Here is a 24416-nt window from a genome sequence, read left to right as displayed (position 1 = left end):
ATATATCCTTCCACTGCATATTGCAGTCCATTTTGCCTTGATCTGGAGGATATCGCGCAGATATTACTCCAAAAAGAATCACTGAACGAGTTCAAAAGACGTAGCAATAGTAACTAAGGGGGCAGGGCTTTTGCAAATGGTCAATAACGCATTAACGTGTGCTAAAACCACTGATTCGCCAAACCTGCTTGCAGTCTGTGTTCTACCACAGTCCCCGACGTTAGTCTCATCACTCTCATTATTATTATTTTTTCTAAAGATGATTTGATTTTGTAACAAATAACGAAGGTTTCAGGGGAAATGTATAAGAGTAAAAGTATCAGTTTTATTTGAAAAATGTAACAAAGTAATAGCAAAAGTTAACAGAAATATAAGTAGTAAAGTACAGATATCTAAAAAACTTTGTTACTATATAACACTGACACCACTCACCCTGTAAGAAATCAAAAGGACATAAGTACTCGTTCATTCAACTTTCGACCTATTATCTATGTTGAACTTGCAAAAACTACTATAAAATCTGAGATTTTTCAATGACAATCAGGCGAGACAAATTTAGTCGCCTAGCTTCATAGACTCCCATTCATTTTGCACTCATTGCCTCAAGCCAACGATCCCAATGAATTCCTAACCCCAGTGGAACTCCGTTGGAATTGCAACCATGTTTGGTACAATGGGGCGTAATAGGGAGTGGACAGGCTCTCCGTAGACGGGCTCTGGCAACACCTTGTATTTTTTTATGCATCTTTATGGACAAGGCGCAGGCATAATGAGGGGAGATTTCTGCCAAGTGTACAGTTGTATGAAGTTATACAGAGTTAAACCCCGCCTTGCTGTCCTGACAAAAAATGAAGAACATGCCAGTATGACTTTATCTAATTAGACCCTTGAACGTTGCTGATGTCAGCGAGGTGGAGTTAGTTTCATATTCGACATTTGGAAGACGCTACTTTGCAGCGTTGCATTAGGGACCAGATTCAAACTAAACCAGTGGGATTTTAGACCCTTTTTAGGGGTGCTCAAGCACCCCAAAATGTCATCTCAGCACCCCTAAAAATAATCATAATAAATATATATATATATATTGTTTAATATCATTTAATGCTGGTAGTTCATGAAGGGACATCCTTAGTTTTTTCATTCCTTCAATATTTTGCATAATGATACATAAATGTATTAATTGTTATCCAGTGAAATTAGGGATTTATATTAGCAAAGTGGTTTAGCACTTTTGCAAGGCACTGTATTCATGTCACATTCTCATTGGGGGCTGAGCACTCCTAAAGGTCTGATCCTAAAATCGCCCCAGAACTTTTTTGTACAATTTAGAAAAATTGTGTTTCATAATATTTATATGGATATAAATCGTCAAACTGTCACCAGATTATTCTAATAATGCCTGGCCTACTTCCACACCTTAAATGCAAATACATCGCTAATCTCTGAAAATAGCATTAAATCCACGCTAATCTTTATAACCTTTTCAAAATTGTATAAAAACGAATTGTAAATGACACTAGATTATTTTATATCATGCATGGCCTACTTCCACACCCTTTACTTCTTCAGAAAATATAAAAATAAAATCTCTGAACATAGCATTAAAGCCACGCTAATCTTTATAACCTTTTCAAAGTTGTGTAAAAAACTGCAAAACCATTCTACATCAATACAAACCAGTGGTCAAATAATCACTGTGATTCAGTCCAGTTGTTCAGTGGTCCTTTGGGTTGTATTGATGTGGTCCGGACCAGTTGCTTTGTGATTTTGCTTTCATAAATGGGTATTAAAAACAAAAAACTAGTGGTTATTCATTTTCTTTCTATACAAGGTGTTTTCCTTTTTCATGGTCATAAAGGTATGAGAAAAATAAAATACAAATTGTTTGATTTTGACATTGCACATCTGAAGTTAGAAGTGGCATAAGCTATGACCGAGATATATGACTCTGATATATCTTCCTTTTGCTCTTGGGAGTAGCAAAGGGTGTGTGTGTCTGTGTGTGTGTGAGTCAGTCAATGAGTGAAAAAGAGAATGGGTGAGAGAATGGGTAACGTATTTGAGCATTAGCGGAAATATCCTTAAGCATACGTACTTAGCGTGAAGTATATTTTGGGCTTTATGTTAGCTAACCTTCCCAGATAACTAAGGTTTTGTAATCCATACTGCATTAACTTTTTTTTGTTGAATCATGGCTACAGAAAGTATCTATTACCTAGTGAGGGGTTACTGGTAACAAAACGGACCACTCCCACCAGATCAAATCATAATACCATTAAGCAGGCGCCAGTTTACAGGCATTGGTAGCCTCAAATCGGTAAATGTTTTGTGAAAATCAGTGGTTTAAAAAAAATAATAAACTATGTTTTTTAAAACGTAGTCCAGAATTTCAGAAAATAGGGTCAAGTTCATGGTCATATTTTTATTACAAATTAATTTCACGGTAAAGTGCAAGTATGCCAATGTTAGTATTCCTGTCACAGTCTTGTCCTTCAGAATGTCAGTTTATGCATAATCTATTTGTTTTTCTAAATCCTAAAATAAAACAAGTATATAAATCTAACTGATATAATTCTGCTTTTTTCCAAGGACTTCCATGTGACTTTCAAGTGTTTTGCACCAACAGCCACCACAATTTCAAATAGTCTACATATTCACAACAAACATAAAAAAACAAAGAAAAGCAGGTTCTGCCTAGATAATTTTGTTATTTTACATGTAAACGTCTTTTTACCTCATTTAACCTCAAATTGAATGCTTACCTTAAATAAGCTTTGAAAACCAGAATGTTGATCCTTTCAAGTCCTTCTGTTCAGGAACTTCAAGGTCTAGACTTGACGCACTAAAATCAAGCCCTCCGTGTGTGTGTGACCTTTGGTTTGATGCTTTACTACCTGCTACACCAGTCTGTCCTCTAACATTTGCTTTTAGTTGCTTAGGGAAAACTGTGACGTAATATCCTTCAAAATCTGCTGGACTCTTGTTCTCATTTGTTAAATTTAACATAGATTTTTTATATTCAGATTTTTGGGGACTTTGCATTTTTGATCTTCTCATTTTAGTCTGATCAATTTCATTAACTGGCGCTTCCTTGTGAGATTCATGGCCCTGAGAGTCAACATTGTTGCCCAAATTCACTAGCTCATTTTCAGAACTCTTTGGAGCATACATTTTAGGGTTTGAAGCAGCGTTGAGATTTGCAAGTCTTAGATCCACACCATTGTCCACAAAAGAGGTACTGTTCCTTGGGGGACTTGTTCTAGCTAAGTTGTCCTTAATGTCTTTAATATCTAGTTTAGCTTTCAGTAGAGAAATATTCATGTCTGGTGAACATCTGGTCATTACTGTGCCAAAGTCAATATCTGATCCAGCCCTTGTGAGGTCCAGACCTCCAAAGTTCATATTTGGGGTATTGACATCTAGTTTGGGGCCATTCAGATTAGCTTTTGGCAGTTTCAGATCTGGGTGGTCTATTCTGCCTTTGAGCTTTGGATCTGAGAGGTAAATATCAGGAATGTTAAAGGCAGGTGCATTTAGATCTCCATCTATGTCCACACGTGGCCCTTTAAGACCCGAGATCCCAAATTTGGGCATTTTCAGTTTGGGTATTTTGAATTTTGTCTGAGGTGAACCAATGTCTACATTTGGAGTATTAAGATCTAATTGAGGTGCTTTCACATCTATGTTTGGTAAATCCAAGTCAGAAACATCAATACCACCTTTCATATGAGGGGCTTTGAGACTTAAATTGGGTGTTTTCAGACCTGTATCTATGTCCATATTTGGTCTTTCTGGCTGTTTTCCTGAGAAACCAAATGAAGGCATTTTCTGCTTTCCAGATGGGGGATCAACATCAAAATCTAAAGCACTGAGCTCCGCTTTAGGCTTCTTCAAGGTTGGTACATTAAGTTTACCAGAGGGCATTTTTAAGTTCATATTTGGGGCATTGACATCCAGTTTGGGGCCTTTCAGATTAGCTGTTGCCAGTTTCAGATCTGGGGGGTTTATTCTGCCTTTGAGCTTTGGATCTGAGAGGTTAAGATCAGGAATGTTAAAGGCAGGTGCATTTAGATCTCCATCTATGTCCACAGGTGGCCCTTTAAGACCCGAGATCCCAAATTTGGGCATTTTCAGTTTGGGTATTTTGAATTTTGTCTGAGGTGAACCAATGTCTACATTTGGAGTATTAAGATCTAATTGAGGTGCTTTCACATCTATGTTTGGTAAATCCAAGTCAGAGACATCAATACCACCTTTCATATGAGGGGCTTTGAGACTTAAATTGGGTGTTTTCAGACCTGTGTCTATGTCCATATTTGGTATTTTTGGCTGTTTTCCTGAGAAACCAAATGAAGGCATTTTCAGCTTTCCAGATGGGGGATCAACATCAAAATCTAAAGCACTGAGCTCCGCTTTAGGCTTCTTCAAGGTTGGTACATTAAGTTTACCAGAGGGCATTTTTAAGTTCATATTTGGGGCATTGACATCCAGTTTGGGGCCTTTCAGATTAGCTGTTGCCAGTTTCAGATCTGGGGGGTTTATTCTGCCTTTGAGCTTTGGATCTGAGAGGTTAAGATCAGGAATGTTAAAGGCAGGTGCATTTAGATCTCCATCAATGTCCCCACGTGGCCCTTTAAGACCCGAGATCCCAAATTTGGGCATTTTCAGTTTGGGTATTTTGAATTTTGTCTGAGGTGAACCAATGTCTACATTTGGAGTATTAAGATCTAATTGAGGTGCTTTCACATCTATGTTTGGTAAATCCAAGTCAGAGACATCAATACCACCTTTCATATGAGGGGCTTTGAGACTTAAATTGGGTGTTTTCAGACCTGTGTCTATGTCCATATTTGGTATTTTTGGCTGTTTTCCTGAGAAACCAAATGAAGGCATTTTCAGCTTTCCAGATGGGGGATCAACATCAAAATCTAAAGCACTGAGCTCCGCTTTAGGCTTCTTCAAGGTTGGTACATTAAGTTTACCAGAGGGCATTTTTAAGTTCATATTTGGGGCATTGACATCCAGTTTGGGGCCTTTCAGATTAGCTGTTGCCAGTTTCAGATCTGGGGGGTTTATTCTGCCTTTGAGCTTTGGATCTGAGAGGTTAAGATCAGGAATGTTAAAGGCAGGTGCATTTAGATCTCCATCTATGTCCCCACGTGGCCCTTTAAGACCCGAGATCCCAAATTTGGGCATTTTCAGTTTGGGTATTTTGAATTTTGTCTGAGGTGAACCAATGTCTACATTTGGAGTATTAAGATCTAATTGAGGTGCTTTCACATCTATGTTTGGTAAATCCAAGTCAGAGACATCAATACCACCTTTCATATGAGGGGCTTTGAGACTTAAATTGGGTGTTTTCAGACCTGTATCTATGTCCATATTTGGTATTTTTGGCTGTTTTCCTGAGAAACCAAATAAAGGCATTTTCAGCTTTCCAGAGGGGGGATCAACATCAAAATCTAAAGCACTGAGCTCAGCTCTAGGCTTCTTCAAGGTTGGTACATTGAGTTTACCAGAGGGAATTTTTAAGTTCATATTTGGGGAATTGCCATCCAGGTTGGGGCCTTTCAGATTAGCTGTTGCCAGTTTCAGATCTGGGGGGTTTATTTTGCCTTTGAGCTTTGGATCTGAGAGGTTAAGATCAGGAAAGTTAAGGGCAGGTGCATTTAGATCTCCATCAATGTCCACATTTGGTCTTTTAAGACCTGAGATCCCAAATTTGGGCATTTTCAGTTTTGGTGTATTAAATGTTGTCTGAGGTGAACCTATGTCCACATTTGGAGTGTTACGATCTAATTGAGGTCCTTTCACATCTACGTTTGGTAAATCCAAGTCAGAAACATCAATACCACCTTTCAGATAAGGTCCTTTGAGGCTGAAATCTGGTGTTTTTACACCTATATCGATTTTTAAATCAGGCTTCTGGAGTTTGCTTAATGGACTTCCCAAATCAACATCTGGCAGTTGCGGGCCCATTTTGAGACCTTTAAGGTTGACTCTGGGTGTTTTAGTATCTGCATCTGAACTCTCTATGCCAATATAAGTGTCAATATGTGGTCCCTTCATCAAGTTTGGTCCAACATCGAGCCCTGGGAGCTCAAAATTGGGCATTCTCAGTTTGAGAATATTCGATGTACCCTTGAGAGGATCGGTGTCTATGTTTGAAGTGTTTGTACCTAAATCAAGTTCTTTGAGGTTGGCTTTTGGCAAGTCTGGTACATCAATCCGACTTTTCATAGTTGGAGCTTTGAGACTTAACTCTGGTGTTTTTTTGGACAGTGTACCAAATAGTTTAGGCATTCTGAATTTACTTGGAGTATTAGCTTTGATACCAGAATCACTTAGTCTCCTGTCAGGTTTATTAAAGGTTGGGAAACTGACAGAAGGCATATTGATATTTAAATCTGAAGCAGTAAGGTCTATCTCGGTCCCTTTTAGGTAATCAGACGCATTCAAATCCAAGGGATTAATTTCTCTTTTTTGCTGGGGGGCTGACAGATCAAAATCTGGAATAAACTCAGAATCAGGACCAGTAACCTTTGTACCAAATAGGCTAATATCTGACATTTTAAAACTGTCCAGCATCTTGAATTTTCCAGATGGGCCATCATCAATGGTAGGACATGTAAGGTCAACCGTAGCTGTGTCGAAGTTTGGACTTGACTTTTTTTTCTTTTCTTTTGGAGATAAAAACGTTATGGTAGGTTCTGCTAGGTTTCCAACATTATTGTGTTCCAGACCTTGGGGGTTTGACAAGCCAGATTTAGGCACCTTAATGTTTGGCATTTTTATACAATTTCCAGAAGGGTAATTAAGGTCAACATCTGGAGTATTCATATCCAACTTAGAGACTTTGGTGTCAACTTTGGTTAAACTTGTATTTGAAAGATAAATCCCACCTTTTACCTGAGGAACTTTATGGGTTAAGGTATTGACATCAATGTCCAGATCAGATCTTTTTTGCAATGTGCCAGATAAGTCAAGTTCAAAAGGGCCATCATGTAGTACATCTGGAGATATAAGGTCTATTTGTGGTTTCTTATTCGATTCTATTCCAAATATTCCTGAAGTAATATCTGGAGTCTGGAGACATATTGCGTCTACCGATGGTAAATCTGCATTCAACAATCTTGGGTCATGAATATCAATCAGAGGAGATTTGATATCAATGTCTGGAGTTTTAAAAATGGTATAATTGTCTATACCTTTTGTCTCTCTGGCAGATAGTCTAACTTTTGCTACCTTTAAATAACCAGACGGATCATCCACGTTTAAGTCAGGATTTTTCTTGTAGGACTGGACTGTTACGTTACTTTTGGGGATTTGCATGCTAACATATGGTGCATTGAGGTCTAGTTTAGATTTTGAGAGGTCATCCCCTTGTGCCATGACACATGGGAGACTCAAATCTGATGTCATAACTTTACAACCTGGCCTTTTTATGTTGGGTCCGGAGAGCCCAAAGTCTTGCATCTTGAAGTTGGGAATCTTTAATTTCTTGTCTGTTCCTTCAGTATCAAGTTTTGGAGAATAAATATCTAAAGCAGGGAAAGTGATATTACTCTCCTCTGGATTACAACCTTTGTCTTGAATTTTGTCTTTTTGAGCAGTAAGGTCTAAGACAGGCACTTCAAGGTCAGCTTTTGGAAAAGAAACATCTAGACCATTGCTAATGTGAGTTTGCTCAAGGCCTGGCATCTTCAAATCAGTTGATTGAGTGTCAATGTTTGGTGGATTTACATATGTTTTGATATCTATATCTGGTCTCTCAATGTGCAATGAATTCTCTCCTCTGGGATCATTTAAAATGACTGTAGAGTGTATGAAGTTAGGAGCATCTACTCTTGTCGTATTTGTGTCCATGCCCTGTATGGAAGATTCAATGTCATCTTTGAGTCTAGGCTTAAACTCTGTGTTAATAGAGCCTTCCGCAGCACCTACAGACGTGTTATCCTTTATAAACTTCTTAATCTTGTCATGGTAGAGTCTATTGTATGAATCCTTCAGCATCTGTAAGAACAAGACATAATTAAGTACATCTTCAAACACAATGTTAATTTTACATTTATTGTGACATTGGACTAACCTCCTCTGGGGCTTTGACACATCTGTCCAAGGCCCCCAAGCTCTTACTGGGCCTTTTAGTGTTCTTTGATAATAATTCAACCTTTTGATCAAAAGGTTCAATGAGCTTCAACAATTTTAGCACATCAGCTTTTGAAAGTTCGTCAAAGTGGATTGTGGCACCCACAATTTCATCCCCTGTAAAAAAAAAAAAGGTTCAGTCGTTGTAATATCAAGCCCATATCATTTAAAGCTGATGTAGTTCTTAAAACCTGTGACAACAATACCTTTTTGTAGCCTCTGGTTGGCTGAGGAGTCATTGATTCCTGAGACAACCAATACCCCCTTTTCTGTTTCCTCAAGTGTCAATTCTTCACAGAGGCTCCGCCCTCTACGATGTCCTGACTGAAACTACATATCCCAAAATGTTTTATCAAGAAAGATCACTTTCCACATGTTGAATATTTAGAAATTAATGATCTTTAAAACTACAGTTTTGGTACAGGACTTGTAGACAATAGGTGATATTTATGTTCTTGAAAAAAAGTTAACACATACCATGATCTTGGTATCTTTTGCAATGCTGAATGATGAGAAACCTGTCGGAAAATCAACTTCATTGAAAATGTGTATTTCTTATTAATGTCAGGCAGATATGATACATGAGTAACTGCAGTTGTAGGTATTCATGGAATTGGACATAGGAGGACTAGAAACAGGTTTTTCCAGAGCATTTCAACTGTAGTTGTTGACGGTGTTTATTTTGATATGTAAACAACTCAATGTGACCACACCCAACACTATTTCAATAGAAACCTTTCCATGGCACACCTAGTGGATTGTGATTCAGTTACAGAATGGTTTTTCAACAACCACAAAATGGTCACATGATGAATTATGAGAAGGAGTGCATGGCAAACTTTTGCAGCATGCCAAAACTCCAGCTAGTACAGCTGAAAAAGACAGCAAAGTCCTGAAATAAAACTCACATTTTAAACTATGTGAAGTTAAAATTCAGGCAATAAGTGATGTAGCCAAGTCTGGCTGAGATTGACAGATTGAATGTCATTGAAAATCATATTTGTGGGTTGAAGTACATATAAATGTGATCTTATCAAGACATTTAGCTCGACTGCAAATTGAAGGTAATTTCTTGTTCCTCATGAATCCCTTCCTACACAAGCACGTTTTGTGTCCATAATAATGCTGTTTGCTTTGCTTGAGTTTAAGGTTAGAATAAACACTGACTTTTGTTACTGGCTAACAATTTTACACACATGAATTACATTACTTGACAGAGGCTGAAACCACATGACATGTATTGACATCATTACCACAACCCTGACACTGTATTAAGTGCACAGTATATACATACAGTATACATAACATTTAGGTGACAATACATTTGACTCCTACCTCCAGGTCCATGGAATTTTTCTTTTACATCAGGTTTTCTGACAGTAAGAGAGGAGTGCAACACTTGTCCATGCCATTTGCTTACAGTTCTTAAGACTGTATTGAAGGTGGTTCTGTGAGTTAACTCGGCCAAAGAAGACAAACTGGTTCCAACTTTGGAATCTTAACCTCTGCTTTCCCACACACACCCATAACCCAGTGTAGGGAGGGACACAGCACTCTTATCCTTCAAAGGGTGAAGCAACCGAAACCATTACTCTTTAGATAGGAACTCAGAGAGAAAAACATAAACAAATGAATCTCCTTATCAATCCAATCCATCATACCAGGAAGAAAACGCCCCCAAAATAAACAGCATAGGTGCAGTGTAAGTATTATTTAAATGCTAGACTAGTTACAATTATCACTTATATGACTTATTATTTTTTGAATATCACTGTATTTAGCAGTGTACAAGTACAATATGGGAAAAGCACTACAATACACTGTCTGCTTAGGATAATTATATAACCTTACCTTTAAAGGTAAAGCAACCACTCTTTTCAGTGAGCATGAATAATATTGTATGCAATGCATGTTCACCAAGATATAAGTAAACACTTTCCCATCAAGGACCCAAGACAGGAGCTGACTAATGGAAGCGATGTGAAACTTAAAGAATACAGAAAATATAGAAATACAATATTTTGAATTAAAATATCTACATAAAATTAACCATTAAATTGCCTGATATTGACCAACAGAAGACAATGCATCAACAAAAATACAGAAATCAAAACTCTGACAGACTCCAACATTTTACTGTATGAAGCATAATTAATCGTCATTTCTTTTTCAAAACTCAAAATGTGCAGCTACTCTCAAAAGACCTATCAATTTGTGCCCACTGGAAATTTACAATTCAAAAACTCACAGATTATGCTGCATAAGGGCTTAAAACTAGTGGACTAATATAGTCATCACATATCACACATGCACATACTCATACTGGTCAGACAAACAAAAGACAATGGGGATTAAATTGATTTTATTGTGTGCTTCTAGTTGGGTCCAGTAACTGAAATGAGCAATGTTGTTGGCAAAGGTACTATCCTTTTTCTCTCACCTTCTAGTACCCACCAGCGTTGATGATGAAACAATGACTCCCAGGGTCTATTTACCTATAAAAATGTGTGTTTTAAGTATTTTTTGGCTGACACGGTGAGGGAGTGCGAGAGCTTGGGAGTCAGGTGGCTGAGCAGTGGGGGATCGGGCTGGTAATCTGTAGGTCGCCAGTTGGATTCCTGGCTGAGCCAAATGATGTTATGTCCTTGGGCAAGGCACCCTACTTGCCTTGGGGGAATGTCCCTGTACTTACTGTAAGTTGCTCTGGATAAGAGCGTCTGCTAAATGACTAAATGTTAACGTTTGGTACAAAAGCGATATTAATGGAAAATAGTCATTCATAAGGATAGTTGTGCCGTCACTGTGTAGAGCGGGTACCATATGGGCTGAGGCCTGGTCTATTTTCACTGTACAGATGTTATGTTTCTTTCTCTCTTCTGGCAACGCGACCGCTCACAGAGAAGCTGGCGTCTAAGCTCTCTTGGTGCGTCGATGTTAAAAATCTGTATAAGCTAGCTAAACCTAGCTTCTATAATTGTGAGGAGCATGCACCCCTACTCATCAATGGATCTGAAGTGGAGAAGGTCAGCTGCTTCAAGGTGAACATCAGCAACGACCTCACCTGGGGTCTCATTTATAAAGCTTGCGTACGCACAAAACGGGGCTTAAAATGTGCATACGCCACTTTCCACGCAAAGGTTGTGATTTATAAAAAACAAACTTGACGGGAGAATGTGCGGTCCTCCACGCAAACTCTGACCCTCCCGTAGGCCTACGCACATTTTGAAAACAATTGGAATTGGCGACGCAGATGACCGTACGGTAGTCAGACTGCAGAAATTGAATGTGGGAAGAATATTACTCGTAATATTTATATATTTTGTTTTCCTCACACACGTTTTTTCCATTCAATTTCATGATTATCATGAAGATTACATCCAGCAGTGTTATTTGCGCTTGTACTGAGTGATTCTTGTTCCATAAACACCTTGTACAATCCAACTCAATTTTTTTTTATTCAGCGCTTCCTCACCATCAGATTGTCCACTACGGGAGTTCAGGAGGGGGAGATTCCCCGACTGCATGGAATAGGCTACAGGATAACATCACATATCCTACATTTAGATAACTGCAGAACACAGTGTATAACTAAATATATTTATTTAATACTGTGCTAATATCCTCATATGTCAAAAACTGGAAATACAGTCGTTAAGCTCCCGCAATCGCTACACTCTACGTCCTCGTTATCAGTCCAGACTTTAATAGATTACTGTTCATAACAAAACGCTTTTGTTTTCAAATGATATCTCGACTCGCAGTATCACTGGCACAGTTGACGCCACTCGCACAGTTTTTTTTAAATTGGTGATCTACCGGCCACCACATTTTCTGAGTTTTTGGGCTCCACCAATAGCCTAACAGTGTATGAGTAATGAGAAGTTGTCATGCTCTATGATTCACCGTAAAGAACAATCGTATGCCAGGGTCATGATGAGATACTAGATTAGCATTCATGAGGTGCTTTGCATTGACTATATATGGTTAAAAATGAGCGTGTTTAGGGCGGGTTACAATGCTGATTCACGTACGCACATTTGAGGGTAATCTGTGATTTATAAAGGGAACATTGCGTACAGGTGTGCGTACGCACGGTTTTATAAATCAGAATTTTTGAGTGCGTATGCCATTTTAGGCTTTTGGGCGTATGTTCACTTTTAGTAAGAATCCTACGCACAGTTTTATAAATGAGACCCCTGGTCTTTTCTCTCTCAAGGCATCGACAACACAGCTGACAGGTTAGGCTCTCCCTGTCAATACACATGCTAGAAAGAGTTTTGGCTTGCTAATGTTGTTGCTAATGTTGCTAATGCTCTGACATTCTGATTCCGCTTTGGATGCCATCAAGTAGGAGCTCTGGTCATATCACCTTCACTAACCAATTAGCATTTGTTAGCAGAATGCTCGCGGGTTATGGGCACAACGACTCGCCCTGTAAGAAATCAAAAGGACATAAGTACTCGTTCATTCAACTTTTGACCTATAATCCATGTTGAACATGCAAAAACTACAATCAAATCGGAGATTTCTCAACGACAATCAGGCGAAAGAGACAAATGTAGCCGTTTAGCTCCATAGACTCCCATTCAACATGCACTTGCTCGCGATTACCCCCAGTGGAACTCTTATGGAACTGCAGCAAAATTCGACACAATGGGGCTTAATAGGTAGTGGCAAGGCTCTCCTTAAACAGGCTCTGGCTTGACCCACCCAGTAATGTCACGTTGCCTTAAAAATCACTGCATCGCTATACCACGAACTGGTAGAATGGAGGCTTTACAGCCACCGAGGCACATATCGTGGCACAAGCCATGGGCGTAGATTTAGGGGGGGACGCTAGGTACTTGTCCCCACCAACATTTAAAAACGACAAAATTGTCCCCACCAATATTTTAGCGAATTGTACTGCTATTTGGATCGATTCCAACGGGCAAGACGCAACAGTACAAGAAACGCGGTAGTTTGATGAAAACCAGAAGGGGGAGGGTTATCTGACAAGCGACACGCACGGGAAGAAGCACATGCTTCTTTGTTTGCTTGCACTGGCTGACAAGCTAGCGGGTGTGTCGGCGACAACGGTACAGCTAACTTACCAGGGCTGTCTGCCAACAATACATACATAAAAGGCCAGAATAACACATTTTAATATTCCCTTTGCCCTTCAGCATGTACATGTTTTCTCCTTTTTGTGCTTTGTAGATCAGATATGCCTCCACCCAAGAAGAAGAAAGGGGACATATGAAGTTTTTTCAAAAAGCAGAGTCTAAGTCAGGCTAAATAACTAGCGACACTAGCAGTGGTAGTGACCAGGCTTTCAAATGCAGATTCTACTGTGGAAAAAGTATTAACTGGTATCTATATCTTGATTGATATTATATCTTACCCAGAATATTGTTACAGCTAAACCTAGCTTCTGTAGCTAATCTTTCAACCACGGTTAGGAGTCTAGGACGAATTCACAGTTGATGGACTGTCACTGCATTGCTAGACAGGTGCTGGGAAAACCAGTTGGCAATGTGAATAAGTTAATACTGTTGGTTATTCAAATATAATGAATCATTATTTGATTATTAATGTCCAAATAACACTGTATACAATATGGTAGGAGGGTTAAACTTGCTAGCCATAGGATAGGCTACAAAATGAATGAACCATTTTGTATGTAGGAAAGACAGCATCAAAACACTCCAGATGTAGAGCAGGCTGAGGAAGCAGCATCAGGGCTTCAGGTGAGGTTCTAATTAGTAAAATTGATAATTTATTTGGAGTGATCAGCATTGATGTTGGTTTTAGGATGCTCAACCAATCATATTTTTTCAAGCATGGATTATTTATAGGAAACTTAGAAACCCAGCAAAGTTGTAGGGCAAGATGAGGGAGAAGCAGCTGGACCTTCAGGGCTTAAGGTGAGGTCTTTATTTATGAACTATGAATTATTAAGCATCAAGCAAGGAAGTTTTAGGATGTTTAGAAAATTATGACCGTAAGTTAATTTACTTGGTCATGAATTAGGGGGTCGGGGAAATCATGCATGTTTAAAGGTGGGTTCCACAAAACCATGTCCCCTTCATATTGCAATTGCTCTAAAATATAAAATGATGCGTTGAATGCATACTATGATACGTGTGCATTTGATTCATTTGTCCATTATTTATTTACATATAGGAAACTCAGACATCTTGTGAAGATGTCATAGAGCAGGTTGAGGGAGCGGCAGATGGACCAGGGCTTCAGGTGAGGTCTTAGTGATTCTGTGATGAGATACTACTATTGATTAGTAGCAAATTATTAATTATAAATATAGTCAACTTGTTTTATTATGTTTAAGTGAAGTGAATTACTACTTAGTATAATAGGATATCAGTGTGGATAAAAACCAGGGTAAGTTTTTGTCTGCTCTTCAGGAGACAGTCAGTGAGAGCAACTGTGATCCTCAAGAAAGTCAGTGTAGGGTCCTGGACATGGGAAGTTTGCCATACCAGCCAGATCCAAAATTCATAAAAGTACAGAAACTTCGAAACAAGACAGGTTTCAGTTTTCAGGGAAAGTGGTTTAATCAATATCCATGTGTGCATTATAGTCCTACATTGCAGAAAGTTCTGTGTTTTGAGTGTGTCAAAGCACACACCATCAAAAAGACCACTCTGAGGAAAAGAAATGACCCTGCCTTTTGCTCTAATGGGTTTAACAATTGGAAACATGCGGTAGAATGCTTTAATTGCCACAAAATAAGCAAAGCCCACCATCATGCCATTACTGTCAATGCACTGGAGCAAACTCCAGTACACACAAATATCCAGTTCAGTGGCTAAATCACAGGAGGAGGCGAGGTACTGTCTCGAGCAAATCATGGGCTCTTTGAGATATCTAGCAAGGCAGGGAGTTGCCTTTAGCGGACATGAGGTTAATGAGGGTCATTTTTACCAACTTGTGAAATTCCTTGCAACCAAGGACCCTATTCTATCCTCGTGGTTCAAACGTTGCCATGATTATAAGTCCATACTGCCAAAATGAGTACTTAGCTTTATTTGCCAACACAATTGTGAGGGAAATTGCCTCAACAATCAAGTCTGTGCTCCAGTTTTCAATAATTATGGATGGTATTCTGGATATTCAGGGGAAATAGCAGGTTTCCATATGTCTCAGATATGTGGATCATGACCTTGTGCTGCAGGAAGTCTTTGTGGGATTGTATGAGGTGCTAGGGACAACTGGTGTGCAGATGGCTAAAATAGCTATTGATGTGCTCCTGAGATTGAATATTCCAATCTCCGGCTTGCGAGGTCAGACATACGATGGAGGAGCCAATATGTCAGGGAAGTTCCTTGGGGCACAGGCAGTGTTGAAGAGAGAACAGCCATTGGCTTTGTATGTGCATTGTGGTGCACATTGTGTTAATCTTATAACACAGAGTGCTTGCAATGCCTCTGCCTTATTACGTGACACATTGCAGTGGGTCCATGACCTTGGAACTCTGAACAACCAATCAGGGAAATTCAAAGGGGTATTGGCTAGCCATCTAACATCTGAGGGGCCTGCCAAAACAGTTAAACCTCTATGTCCGACTAGGTGGACAGTGCGTGGTCAAGCTGTTGATACAGTTCTTAGCCAGTATGAGGCTGTGTTGTGTAGTTTGGAGGAAACGGCCTCAGTTGGTTCTGAAACTGGCACTAGAGCCAATGGTCTCCTAGATCACTTCCAGAAGGGTAAGACTGTGCTTAACCTACCATTTCCCAATAGACAAAAACTATATGACAAACGCTATAGGACATTTCAGCCTGATGTCACAATAACAAATATCTTACTTCCGGGTGCATAACGTCGATCTTGGCTGGCGATAGTAAACCTTAACAAGCCATCGAAGCCAACAGGATTTTCCATGTCATTTAACCACAAACATGTGTTAAGATTATTATGATTATAACACGTTTCATGATTATGATTTTGTGAACTGAAAAATGAGACGTTCCCGGTGTCGTTGCTGTTGATAGTGTTAGCGAATAACGGTAATATTGTAACGGTGTATCAAACTCGTAGTGACTGAGATCGCTAGCTAGCTAGCTACTGCTGTACTGTAGCTACAATATCCAACTTATTGATTAAAGATTTTCTGGACTGCGTGGGCTTTCCAGCTATCTGTCTGGACACAATAATTGTCCTTCGGGGTTAATAAAGTACCTATGTATCTTATTGACTATGGAAACTTTATCATATGGAAACATGGGGTAAATTTTCAAATTTTACAATGAGCATGCTAACAAGTAGCAGGAATTTGCATTGCTACGAGTGTTATGCTAGGTTGCTAGGTAACGGAAGCTAGCTACCTTTAGTTAGCTTCCGTTACCTAGCAACCTAGCATAAATGTCATAGCAATGCTACCTCCTGCTAGTTGTCCACTGAGTGCCGCTCTTTACCTTGCATTTTAAAAGCTGGTCCCGAATTGGAAAAATAACTCACTCTGGTGGAGATTTAGAATTCATTATTTAAAAAATGGCGGGTATGGCCATGGATCCCAAAGGCAAAAAGAGAAAAATAACTGAGGAGAACAGAGGATTCTACAGTTCTTGGACTGAATCATTTGCCTTTATTGCCAATGCGGAAGGATTGCCCGTATGTTTGCTCTGTAACGAGAAATTGTCTAACAACAAAAAGAGTAACGTGGAATGACATTTCCAGGGAAGGCATGCTACATTTGCAGCCGAGTACCCAGTAGGGGGTGACGAGGGAAAAAGTGCGATTGCGTTACTTCTGGAGAAATTAGAGGAGCACAAAAACAGATTTAAGAAGTGGATTGCATCTCCAAACTCCACTACTGCTGCTAGTTTTGTTGCAACCTGGGAGATAATAAAGTGTGGAAAACCGTTCACAGATAGTGACTACATGAATGATTCATTCATAAAAATATGAATATGAGCACCTATTTTCAGACTTCAAAAACATAACCGAGATCATACAGAAAATTTAAGACATGGCTCTCTCCGCAAAGACCGTGAAGGACAGGGCCATTAAAATGGCAGGCAACAAAACCAATCAGCAAATCAACGACATTAATTCAGCTCCAGCTTACTCAATTGCCTGTGATGAGTCGTGTGATGTGGTCGATATTGAACAGGCAGTGCTGTCATGCAGGTATGTGGCCTCTAATGGGCCACAAGAAGAAATTATCGAATTAATACCACTGAAAGGCCAAACACGCGGGGAGGACATATGTGAGGCTGTGCTAGAGTGTTTAAATGACAATGGAATAAACACCAACCACTTGATTTCAGTGGCTACAGATGGGACACCCAGTATGAAAGGATCACAAAAGGGGTTTGTGACTTTACTACAGAAAGCGTTGGATCGAAATCTGCTTGCATTTCACTGCATCTTGCACCAAGAAGCACAAACATGTTTGTGTGCACAAACATTCCCACCGGTGTGAATGGAGGTGAGGAACCTCGTCATCAAGATGGTGAACAAGATCATTGCAAAAGCATTAAACCACTGTCAGTTCCGTGAATTGTTAGATGAAGTTGACAGCAAATATGCCGATCTCCTGCTACACTACAAAGTCCGATGGCTGTCCAGGGGTGAGGTTTTGTGTCGCTTTGTAGCTTGTTTAGAACATGTGAAAACATTCCTGAAAAGCAAAAACCTGAACTACCCTCAACTGGAAGATACCGAGTGGCTGGAAAAACTGCACTTTATGGTGGATATGACAAGTCACCTAAACATACTGAATAAAAGTCTCCAAGGGCGGGAAACATTGCACTGCAAATGCTGGAAGCTGTTTTGTCATTCGAGCGCAAGCTGACTGTATTCGCCAGAGATGTACAGCAAGGCACGCTCTCTCACTTCCCATCACTGAGAGAAGCCTATCACGATCACACACTCAACGGTGATTATTTACAAGGTGTGATCGTTGATATGCAAACTGCATTTGGGAGCAGATTTTGCAAGTTCCGAAAGGAAAAAATGACACTCTTTCCCTGTCACACCCCCTGGAGGTTGACCCGTCCTTGTTGAACACATTCCCAGGAGTAAATCAAGCTGACCTTGAAATGGAAATGGCTGATATAGCTGACAAAGATTTACAGATGTCCAAATTCAAAAGGGGTTAAAATTCTGACAGCCGAGCTTGAAGACGTCACTCGCCAGAAAGCCCAGCTTGCCCAAAGTCACAAATGGAGCGAAATCGGAAGTATCCCAACACCCGAGAAACTTGAAACATGGAATGCTCTTCCTGACAGTTATAGGAACATGAAGAAATATGCATTTGCAGTATTATCCATCTTTGGATCAACATACCTGTGCAAGCTGATATTCTCAAACATGAACCACATAAAATCCAAATACCGCACCCACCTCACAGATGAGAGCTTGCAGTCCTGCGTGAAGATTAAAGTTACATCTTACATGCCTGATGTTGAGAAGCTGTCCAGTGATCTCCGAAAACAGAAGTCACATTAAACGGGTAAGAACACAATCCTGTCATAGGCACATATTTAGTAACAAAGTGGCTGTTTTTATAAAGTGATTCTGATTTTTTTCAGTATATTTGGAATGACATATTGGGATATTATTGTGTTTTGTTGATCAGGTCCGAGGATGGCTGCATTGTGCGTGTCAAAAGAGAAGAGGGTGCCGCTGCATTTTACCCTTGCACATTTGCAGAAAACTAAAGAGCTTAATGCACAGAAATCAAACTTAAACTGTATTATTTTAATTTGATATACTTTACCTTTTCAAAAGGCTGCTGTTTTATTGCACTCTGTATGTTGCCCAGATCAGGGGGAAAAAAGAAGAGGAATGTATTGTATTATTGAGGATTGAAAATGACTGCATTTTATTTCCATAGGGAGCTGAAATTACAGGAGGCCTATTATGCACGTTGCATATTTTTTTTTTTTTTTGAATCCTTAAATAAAAATGACATCAAAAATCTGATTTCTGTATTGTATTTCTATAATTTCACCAATGGAACGAAACATAATACATTAATATTATAATGGAAGTTAAACTTAAAGCACCATCTCACAGCAGAGTAGTCACGTGGTGCATCATTAAGTACGTTCGACTTCACGCAGCGCCGGCGTCGCCTGCAGCCCGGCTGACTTGAAGCAGACAATGGCATTCTCAGCTTCAAGTCAGCCGGCTGCAGCCATCTGTCGTCGCCGCCGTCGCTGCATGAAGTCGAATATTCCTATTCTCTCCCGGATGCGTTGCAGGGAAAATAAACATTTAATCCTGAATGCTCATTATGTATTTGTAGCCTACTTATCATTTTGATAGTAGGCTAATATAGCTAATATAGACACTAATATGGACTCACTGTAGGCCAACAGTTTGTATCTGTAAATGACAGACGTAGGCATCTGTTTGGAAAGTTTAGATAAAAATAAGGAATCAAGAAAATGCAGGAAAATGTGAAGTAGCCATAATGGAGTTTTTTGGGTGCCAAAGATGTTTTTTGGTTTATTATTTTGCTCCACAAGGCTACTAACATACATAGTAAATTGTTTGTTAATAAGTGGTTGTTCAGCATTGCACAATCCCAGGTATTAACATGAGTGTGAGTGTATTATTTGAGGTACTGGAGGGCAAATAGTGTTTATAAGAAAATATAGAAAAGGGTTATTTTATTTATTTATTTTGATTGTTTTGCTCCAGAAGTTCTGAAAGCACTTTCTTGTGACAGTAGTTTTTGTTAGTGTAAAAACTAATGTACATTATAATTTATGATAATAAAACATTTTGTTGTTCAGCATTACAGTCTCATCATCACAGTCTGTTTTTTTGGAGTGCATTTTTTAGATTATACAGTTATGATAGATCTTTAGGGATAGTATACAAAATGGCATCTCGATTTGCGCTCCCGGGAGGGGGGGGGGGGTTGATGGGTGGATGTCCCCATCAAGTCTGAGACCAAACCTACGCCCTTGCTCTCTGTTACTGCCACATCATTTGAACACCATTATGTGATGCTAACTGATTCTATCAAAGCATGCTTAATTGTTCTTTGTTTCCCACCAGGACCGCTAGCCAACTTTGTGGAGGAGCTGGACATGCTCCTCAGCGTCCTCCCTGATAGTCCTTGGGGACTTCAACATCGACCTCCAAGAAACGCAGGCTGTCGACTTCTTGTCTCTCCTGACCTCCTTCGACCTGACTCTAATGAGCACACCGGCGACCCACAAGGCAGGAAAACAGCTAGACCTCATCCTGACACGTAACTGTATCACTGAGCTAACCTCTGTAACCCCACTGCACATTTCTGATCACTACTTTATTCAATTCTCTGTCTCTCTCCCTCCAACCTCTCCTACCTCCCCTCCCCTCGTAACTTTCCAGCGCAACATCCGCTCCCTATCCCCCTCCCATTTCTCCTCTATTATAACATCCTCCCTCCCTCCCATTGACGAGTTCTCGACCCACCCCACTAACACTGCCACTGACATCGTGTTAACCACTTTAACTGCATCACTTGACTCTCTCTGTCCCCTGTCAACCAGGCCTGCGCGATCTTCTCCCTCCTGCCCGTGGTTTACGCATGTTATTCGTGAAGAACAGTCCACCCTTCGAGCAGCTGAGAGGAGATGGCGCAAGTCCAAAGACGGTCTGGACCTTGAAAAGTATCACTCCCTCCTTAAATCCTTCCCTTCTCACATAACTGGTGCTAAAACCCTCTACTTTCTTAACAAAATTAACTCTGCTTCAAACCCCCACAAACTTTTCTCTACCATCTCCACCCTTCTTAACCCACCTCCCCCACCCCTCCCTCCACCCTGACAGCAGACGACTTCTTCTTTGAGAAAAAAGTTGCTGACATTAGCAGTCAGTTGCCTAAACCCACCCTTCCTACCCCCTCACCCTCCATGACTGACCCAACTAAATGTCTAAACTCTTTCTCTCCCCTGTCCGAGGCAGAGCTCTCTGACCTCATTCTCTCTCATCGCCCCACTTCCTGTCCCCTTGATCCCATCCCCTCCCCTCTCTTTCAAACCATCTCCCCCTCAATCATAACTTTTCTGCTCCATGTCCTAAACTCCTCTCTTACCTCTGGCACCTTCCCCTCTGCCTTCAAACAGGCCTTCAAACAGGCCCTCTACTCAAAAAACCCTCCCTTAACCCTGCCGTCCTCCAGAACTACAGACCGGTATCACTGTTACCCTTCTTCTCTAAAACAATTGAACATGCTGTATCTAACCAACTGTCTAACTTTCTCTCTCAGAACAACCTGCTTTACCCCAACCAATCCGGCTTCAAGACCGGCCACTCCACAGACACTGCCCTACTTTCAGTCACCACTGCCTTCCAGTCTGCCAGAGCGGCTTCGAGGTCATTCGTCATCATTCTACTGGACCTTTCTGCAGCGTTTGATACGGTTAACCACCAGATCCTGTTCTACAGACTTTCTGAGATGGGCACCACTGGCACTGCACTCCAGTGGATCTCATCCTACCTGTCGGGAAGATCCTACCAGGTCTCCTGGGGAGGCAAACTGTACAAACGTACAAACGTTGTGTGTACTGGAGTTTGCTCCAGTGCATTGACAGTAATGGCATGATGGTGGGCTTTGCTTATTTTGTGGCGATTAAAGCATTCTACCGCATGTTTCCAATTGTTAAACCCATTAGAGCAAAAGGCAGGGTCATTTCTTTTCTCTAGAGTGGTCTTTTTGATGGTGTGTGCTTTGACACACTCAAAACACAGAACTTTCTGCAATGTAGGACTATAATGCACACATGGATATTGACTAAACCACTTTCCCTGAAAACTGAAACCTGTCTTGTTTCGAAGTTTCTGTACTTTTATGAATTTTGGATCTGGCTGGTATGGCAAACTTCCCATGTCCAGGACCCTACACTGACTTTCTTGAGGATCACAGTTGCTCTCACTGACTGTCTCCTGAAGAGCAGACAAAAACTTACCCTGGTTTTTATCCACACTGATATCCTATTATACTAAGTAGTAATTCACTTCACTTAAACATAATACAACAAGTTGACTATATTTATATTTTAATAATTTGCTACTAATCAATAGTAGTATCTCATCACAGAATCACTAAGACCTCACCTGAAGCCCTGGTCCATCTGCCGCTCCCTCAACCTGCTCTATGACATCTTCACAAGATGTCTGAGTTTCCTATATGTAAATAAATAATGGACAAATGAATCAAATGCACACGTATCATAGTATGCATTCAACGCATCATTTTATATTTTAGAGCAATTGCAATATGAAGGGGACATGGTTTTGTGGAACCCACCTTTAAACATGCATGATTTCCCCGACCCCCTAATTCATGACCAAGTAAATTAACTTACGGTCATAATTTTCTAAACATCCTAAAACTTCCTTGCTTGATGCTTAATAATTCATAGTTCATAAATAAAGACCTCACCTTAAGCCCTGAAGGTCCAGCTGCTTCTCCCTCATCTTGCCCTACAACTTTGCTGGGTTTCTAAGTTTCCTATAAATAATCCATGCTTGAAAAAATATGATTGGTTGAGCATCCTAAAACCAACATCAATGCTGATCACTCCAAATAAATTATCAATTTTACTAATTAGAACCTCACCTGAAGCCCTGATGCTGCTTCCTCAGCCTGCTCTACATCTGGAGTGTTTTGATGCTGTCTTTCCTACATACAAAATGGTTCATTCATTTTGTAGCCTATCCTATGGCTAGCAAGTTTAACCCTCCTACCATATTGTATACAGTGTTATTTGGACATTAATAATCAAATAATGATTCATTATATTTGAATAACCAACAGTGTTAACTTATTCACATTGCCAACTGGTTTTCCCAGCACCTGTCTAGCAATGCAGTGACAGTCCATCAACTGTGAATTCGTCCTAGACTCCTAACCGTGGTTGAAAGATTAGCTACAGAAGCTAGGTTTAGCTGTAATAATATTCTGGGTAAGATATAATATCAATCAAGATATAGATACCAGTTAATACTTTTTCCACAGTAGAATCTGCATTTGAAAGCCTGGTCACTACCACTGCTAGTGTCGCTAGTTACTTAGCCTGACTTAGACTCTGCTTTTTGAAAAAGCTTCATATGTCCCCTTTCTTCTTCTTGGGTGGAGGCATATCTGATCTACAAAGCACAAAAAGGAGAAAACATGTACATGCTGAAGGGCAAAGGGAATATTAAAATGTGTTATTCTGGCCTTTTATGTATGTATTGTTGGCAGACAGCCCTGGTAAGTTAGCTGTACCGTTGTCGCGGACACACCCGCTAGCTTGTCAGCCAGTGCAAGCAAACAAAGAAGCATGTGCTTCTTCCCGTGCGTGTCGCTTGTCAGATAACCCTCCCCCTTCTGGTTTTCATCAAACTACCGCGTTTCTTGTACTGTTGCGTCTTGCCCGTTGGAATCGATCCAAATAGCAGCACAATTCGCTAAAATATTGGTGGGGACAATTTTGTCGTTTTTAAATGTTGGTGGGGACAAGTACCTAGCGTCCCCCCTAAATCTACGCCCATGGCTTGTGCCACGATATGTGCCTCGGTGGCTGTAAAGCCTCCATTCTACCAGTTCGTGGTATAGCGATCCAGTGATTTTTAAGGCAACGTGACATTACTGGGTGGGTCAAGCCAGAGCCTGTTTAAGGAGAGCCTTGCCACTACCTATTAAGCCCCATTGTGTCGCATTTTGCTGCAGTTCCATAAGAGTTCCACTGGGGGTGATCGCGAGCAAGTGCATGTTGAATGGGAGTCTATGGAGCTAAACGGCTACATTTGTCTCTTTCGCCTGATTGTCGTTGAGAAATCTCCGATTTGATTGTAGTTTTTGCATGTTCAACATGGATTATAGGTCAAAAGTTGAATGAACGAGTACTTATGTCCTTTTGATTTCTTACAGGGTGAGTCGTTGTGCCCATAACCCGCGAGCATTCTGCTAACAAATGCTGATTGTGCCACTGTGCCAGTGATACTGCGAGTCGAGATACAATTTGAAAACAAAAGCGTTTTGTTATGAACAGTAATCTATTAAAGTCTGGACTGATAACGAGGACGTAGAGTGTAGCGATTGCGGGAGCTTAACGACTGTATTTCCAGTTTTTGACATATGAGGATATTAGCACAGTATTAAATAAATATATTTAGTTATACACTGTATTCTGCAGTTATCTAAATGTAGGATATGTGATGTTATCCTGTAGCCTATTCCATGCAGTTGGGGAATCTCCCCCTCCTGAACTCCCGTAGTGGACAATCTGATGGTGAGGAAGCGCTGAATAAAAAAATAAAAAAATTGAGTTGGATTG

The 24416-nt window shown here is 40.2% G+C and overlaps 1 protein-coding gene and 1 long non-coding RNA gene across 6 annotated transcripts; one reads left to right on the top strand and one right to left on the bottom strand.

Moving 5' to 3' along the window:
- Window positions 1-303: 303 nt before the first annotated feature.
- LOC146238063 (uncharacterized) lies at window positions 304-9539 on the bottom strand. Its single transcript, XM_084685980.1, has 5 exons — window positions 9484-9539; window positions 8622-8666; window positions 8355-8478; window positions 8090-8265; window positions 304-8013 (listed from the first exon to the last, which is right to left on the bottom strand). The coding sequence occupies exons 1-5, from the start codon at window positions 9493-9495 to the stop codon at window positions 2764-2766; spliced, it is 5607 nt and encodes a 1868-aa protein (XP_084542106.1). The 5' UTR covers window positions 9496-9539; the 3' UTR covers window positions 304-2763.
- Window positions 9540-12077: 2538 nt separating this feature from the next.
- LOC146238062 (uncharacterized) lies at window positions 12078-21913 on the top strand. 5 transcript variants are annotated; one of them, XR_014740617.1, is made up of 6 exons: window positions 12078-12386; window positions 13348-13877; window positions 13986-14054; window positions 14314-14382; window positions 20164-20746; window positions 21362-21913. It is a non-coding gene; the product is annotated as an uncharacterized LOC146238062 (long non-coding RNA). The 5 variants fall into 5 exon arrangements; XR_014740616.1 differs by having other exon boundaries at window positions 12078-13226; XR_014740614.1 differs by having other exon boundaries at window positions 12078-13499; window positions 13815-13877.
- Window positions 21914-24416: the final 2503 nt, after the last annotated feature.

The sequence above is a fragment of the Hypomesus nipponensis genome, chromosome 21, assembly GCF_054491055.1.
Source record: "Hypomesus nipponensis isolate SF chromosome 21, ASM5449105v1, whole genome shotgun sequence".
NCBI classification, from domain to species: Eukaryota; Metazoa; Chordata; class Actinopteri; order Osmeriformes; family Osmeridae; genus Hypomesus; species Hypomesus nipponensis.
The sequence above is the reverse complement of the archived record's forward strand: the minus strand, read 5'-3'. Positions and strand labels throughout refer to the sequence as shown.

Coding starts and splice junctions, on each gene's coding strand:
- LOC146238063 (XM_084685980.1), bottom strand. Junction 8,479..8,621: donor AGATACCAAGATCATGGTAT/GTGTTAACTTTT, acceptor TGGGATATGTAG/TTTCAGTCAGGACATCGTAG. Junction 8,266..8,354: donor CAACCAGAGGCTACAAAAAG/GTATTGTTGTCA, acceptor TTTTTTTTACAG/GGGATGAAATTGTGGGTGCC.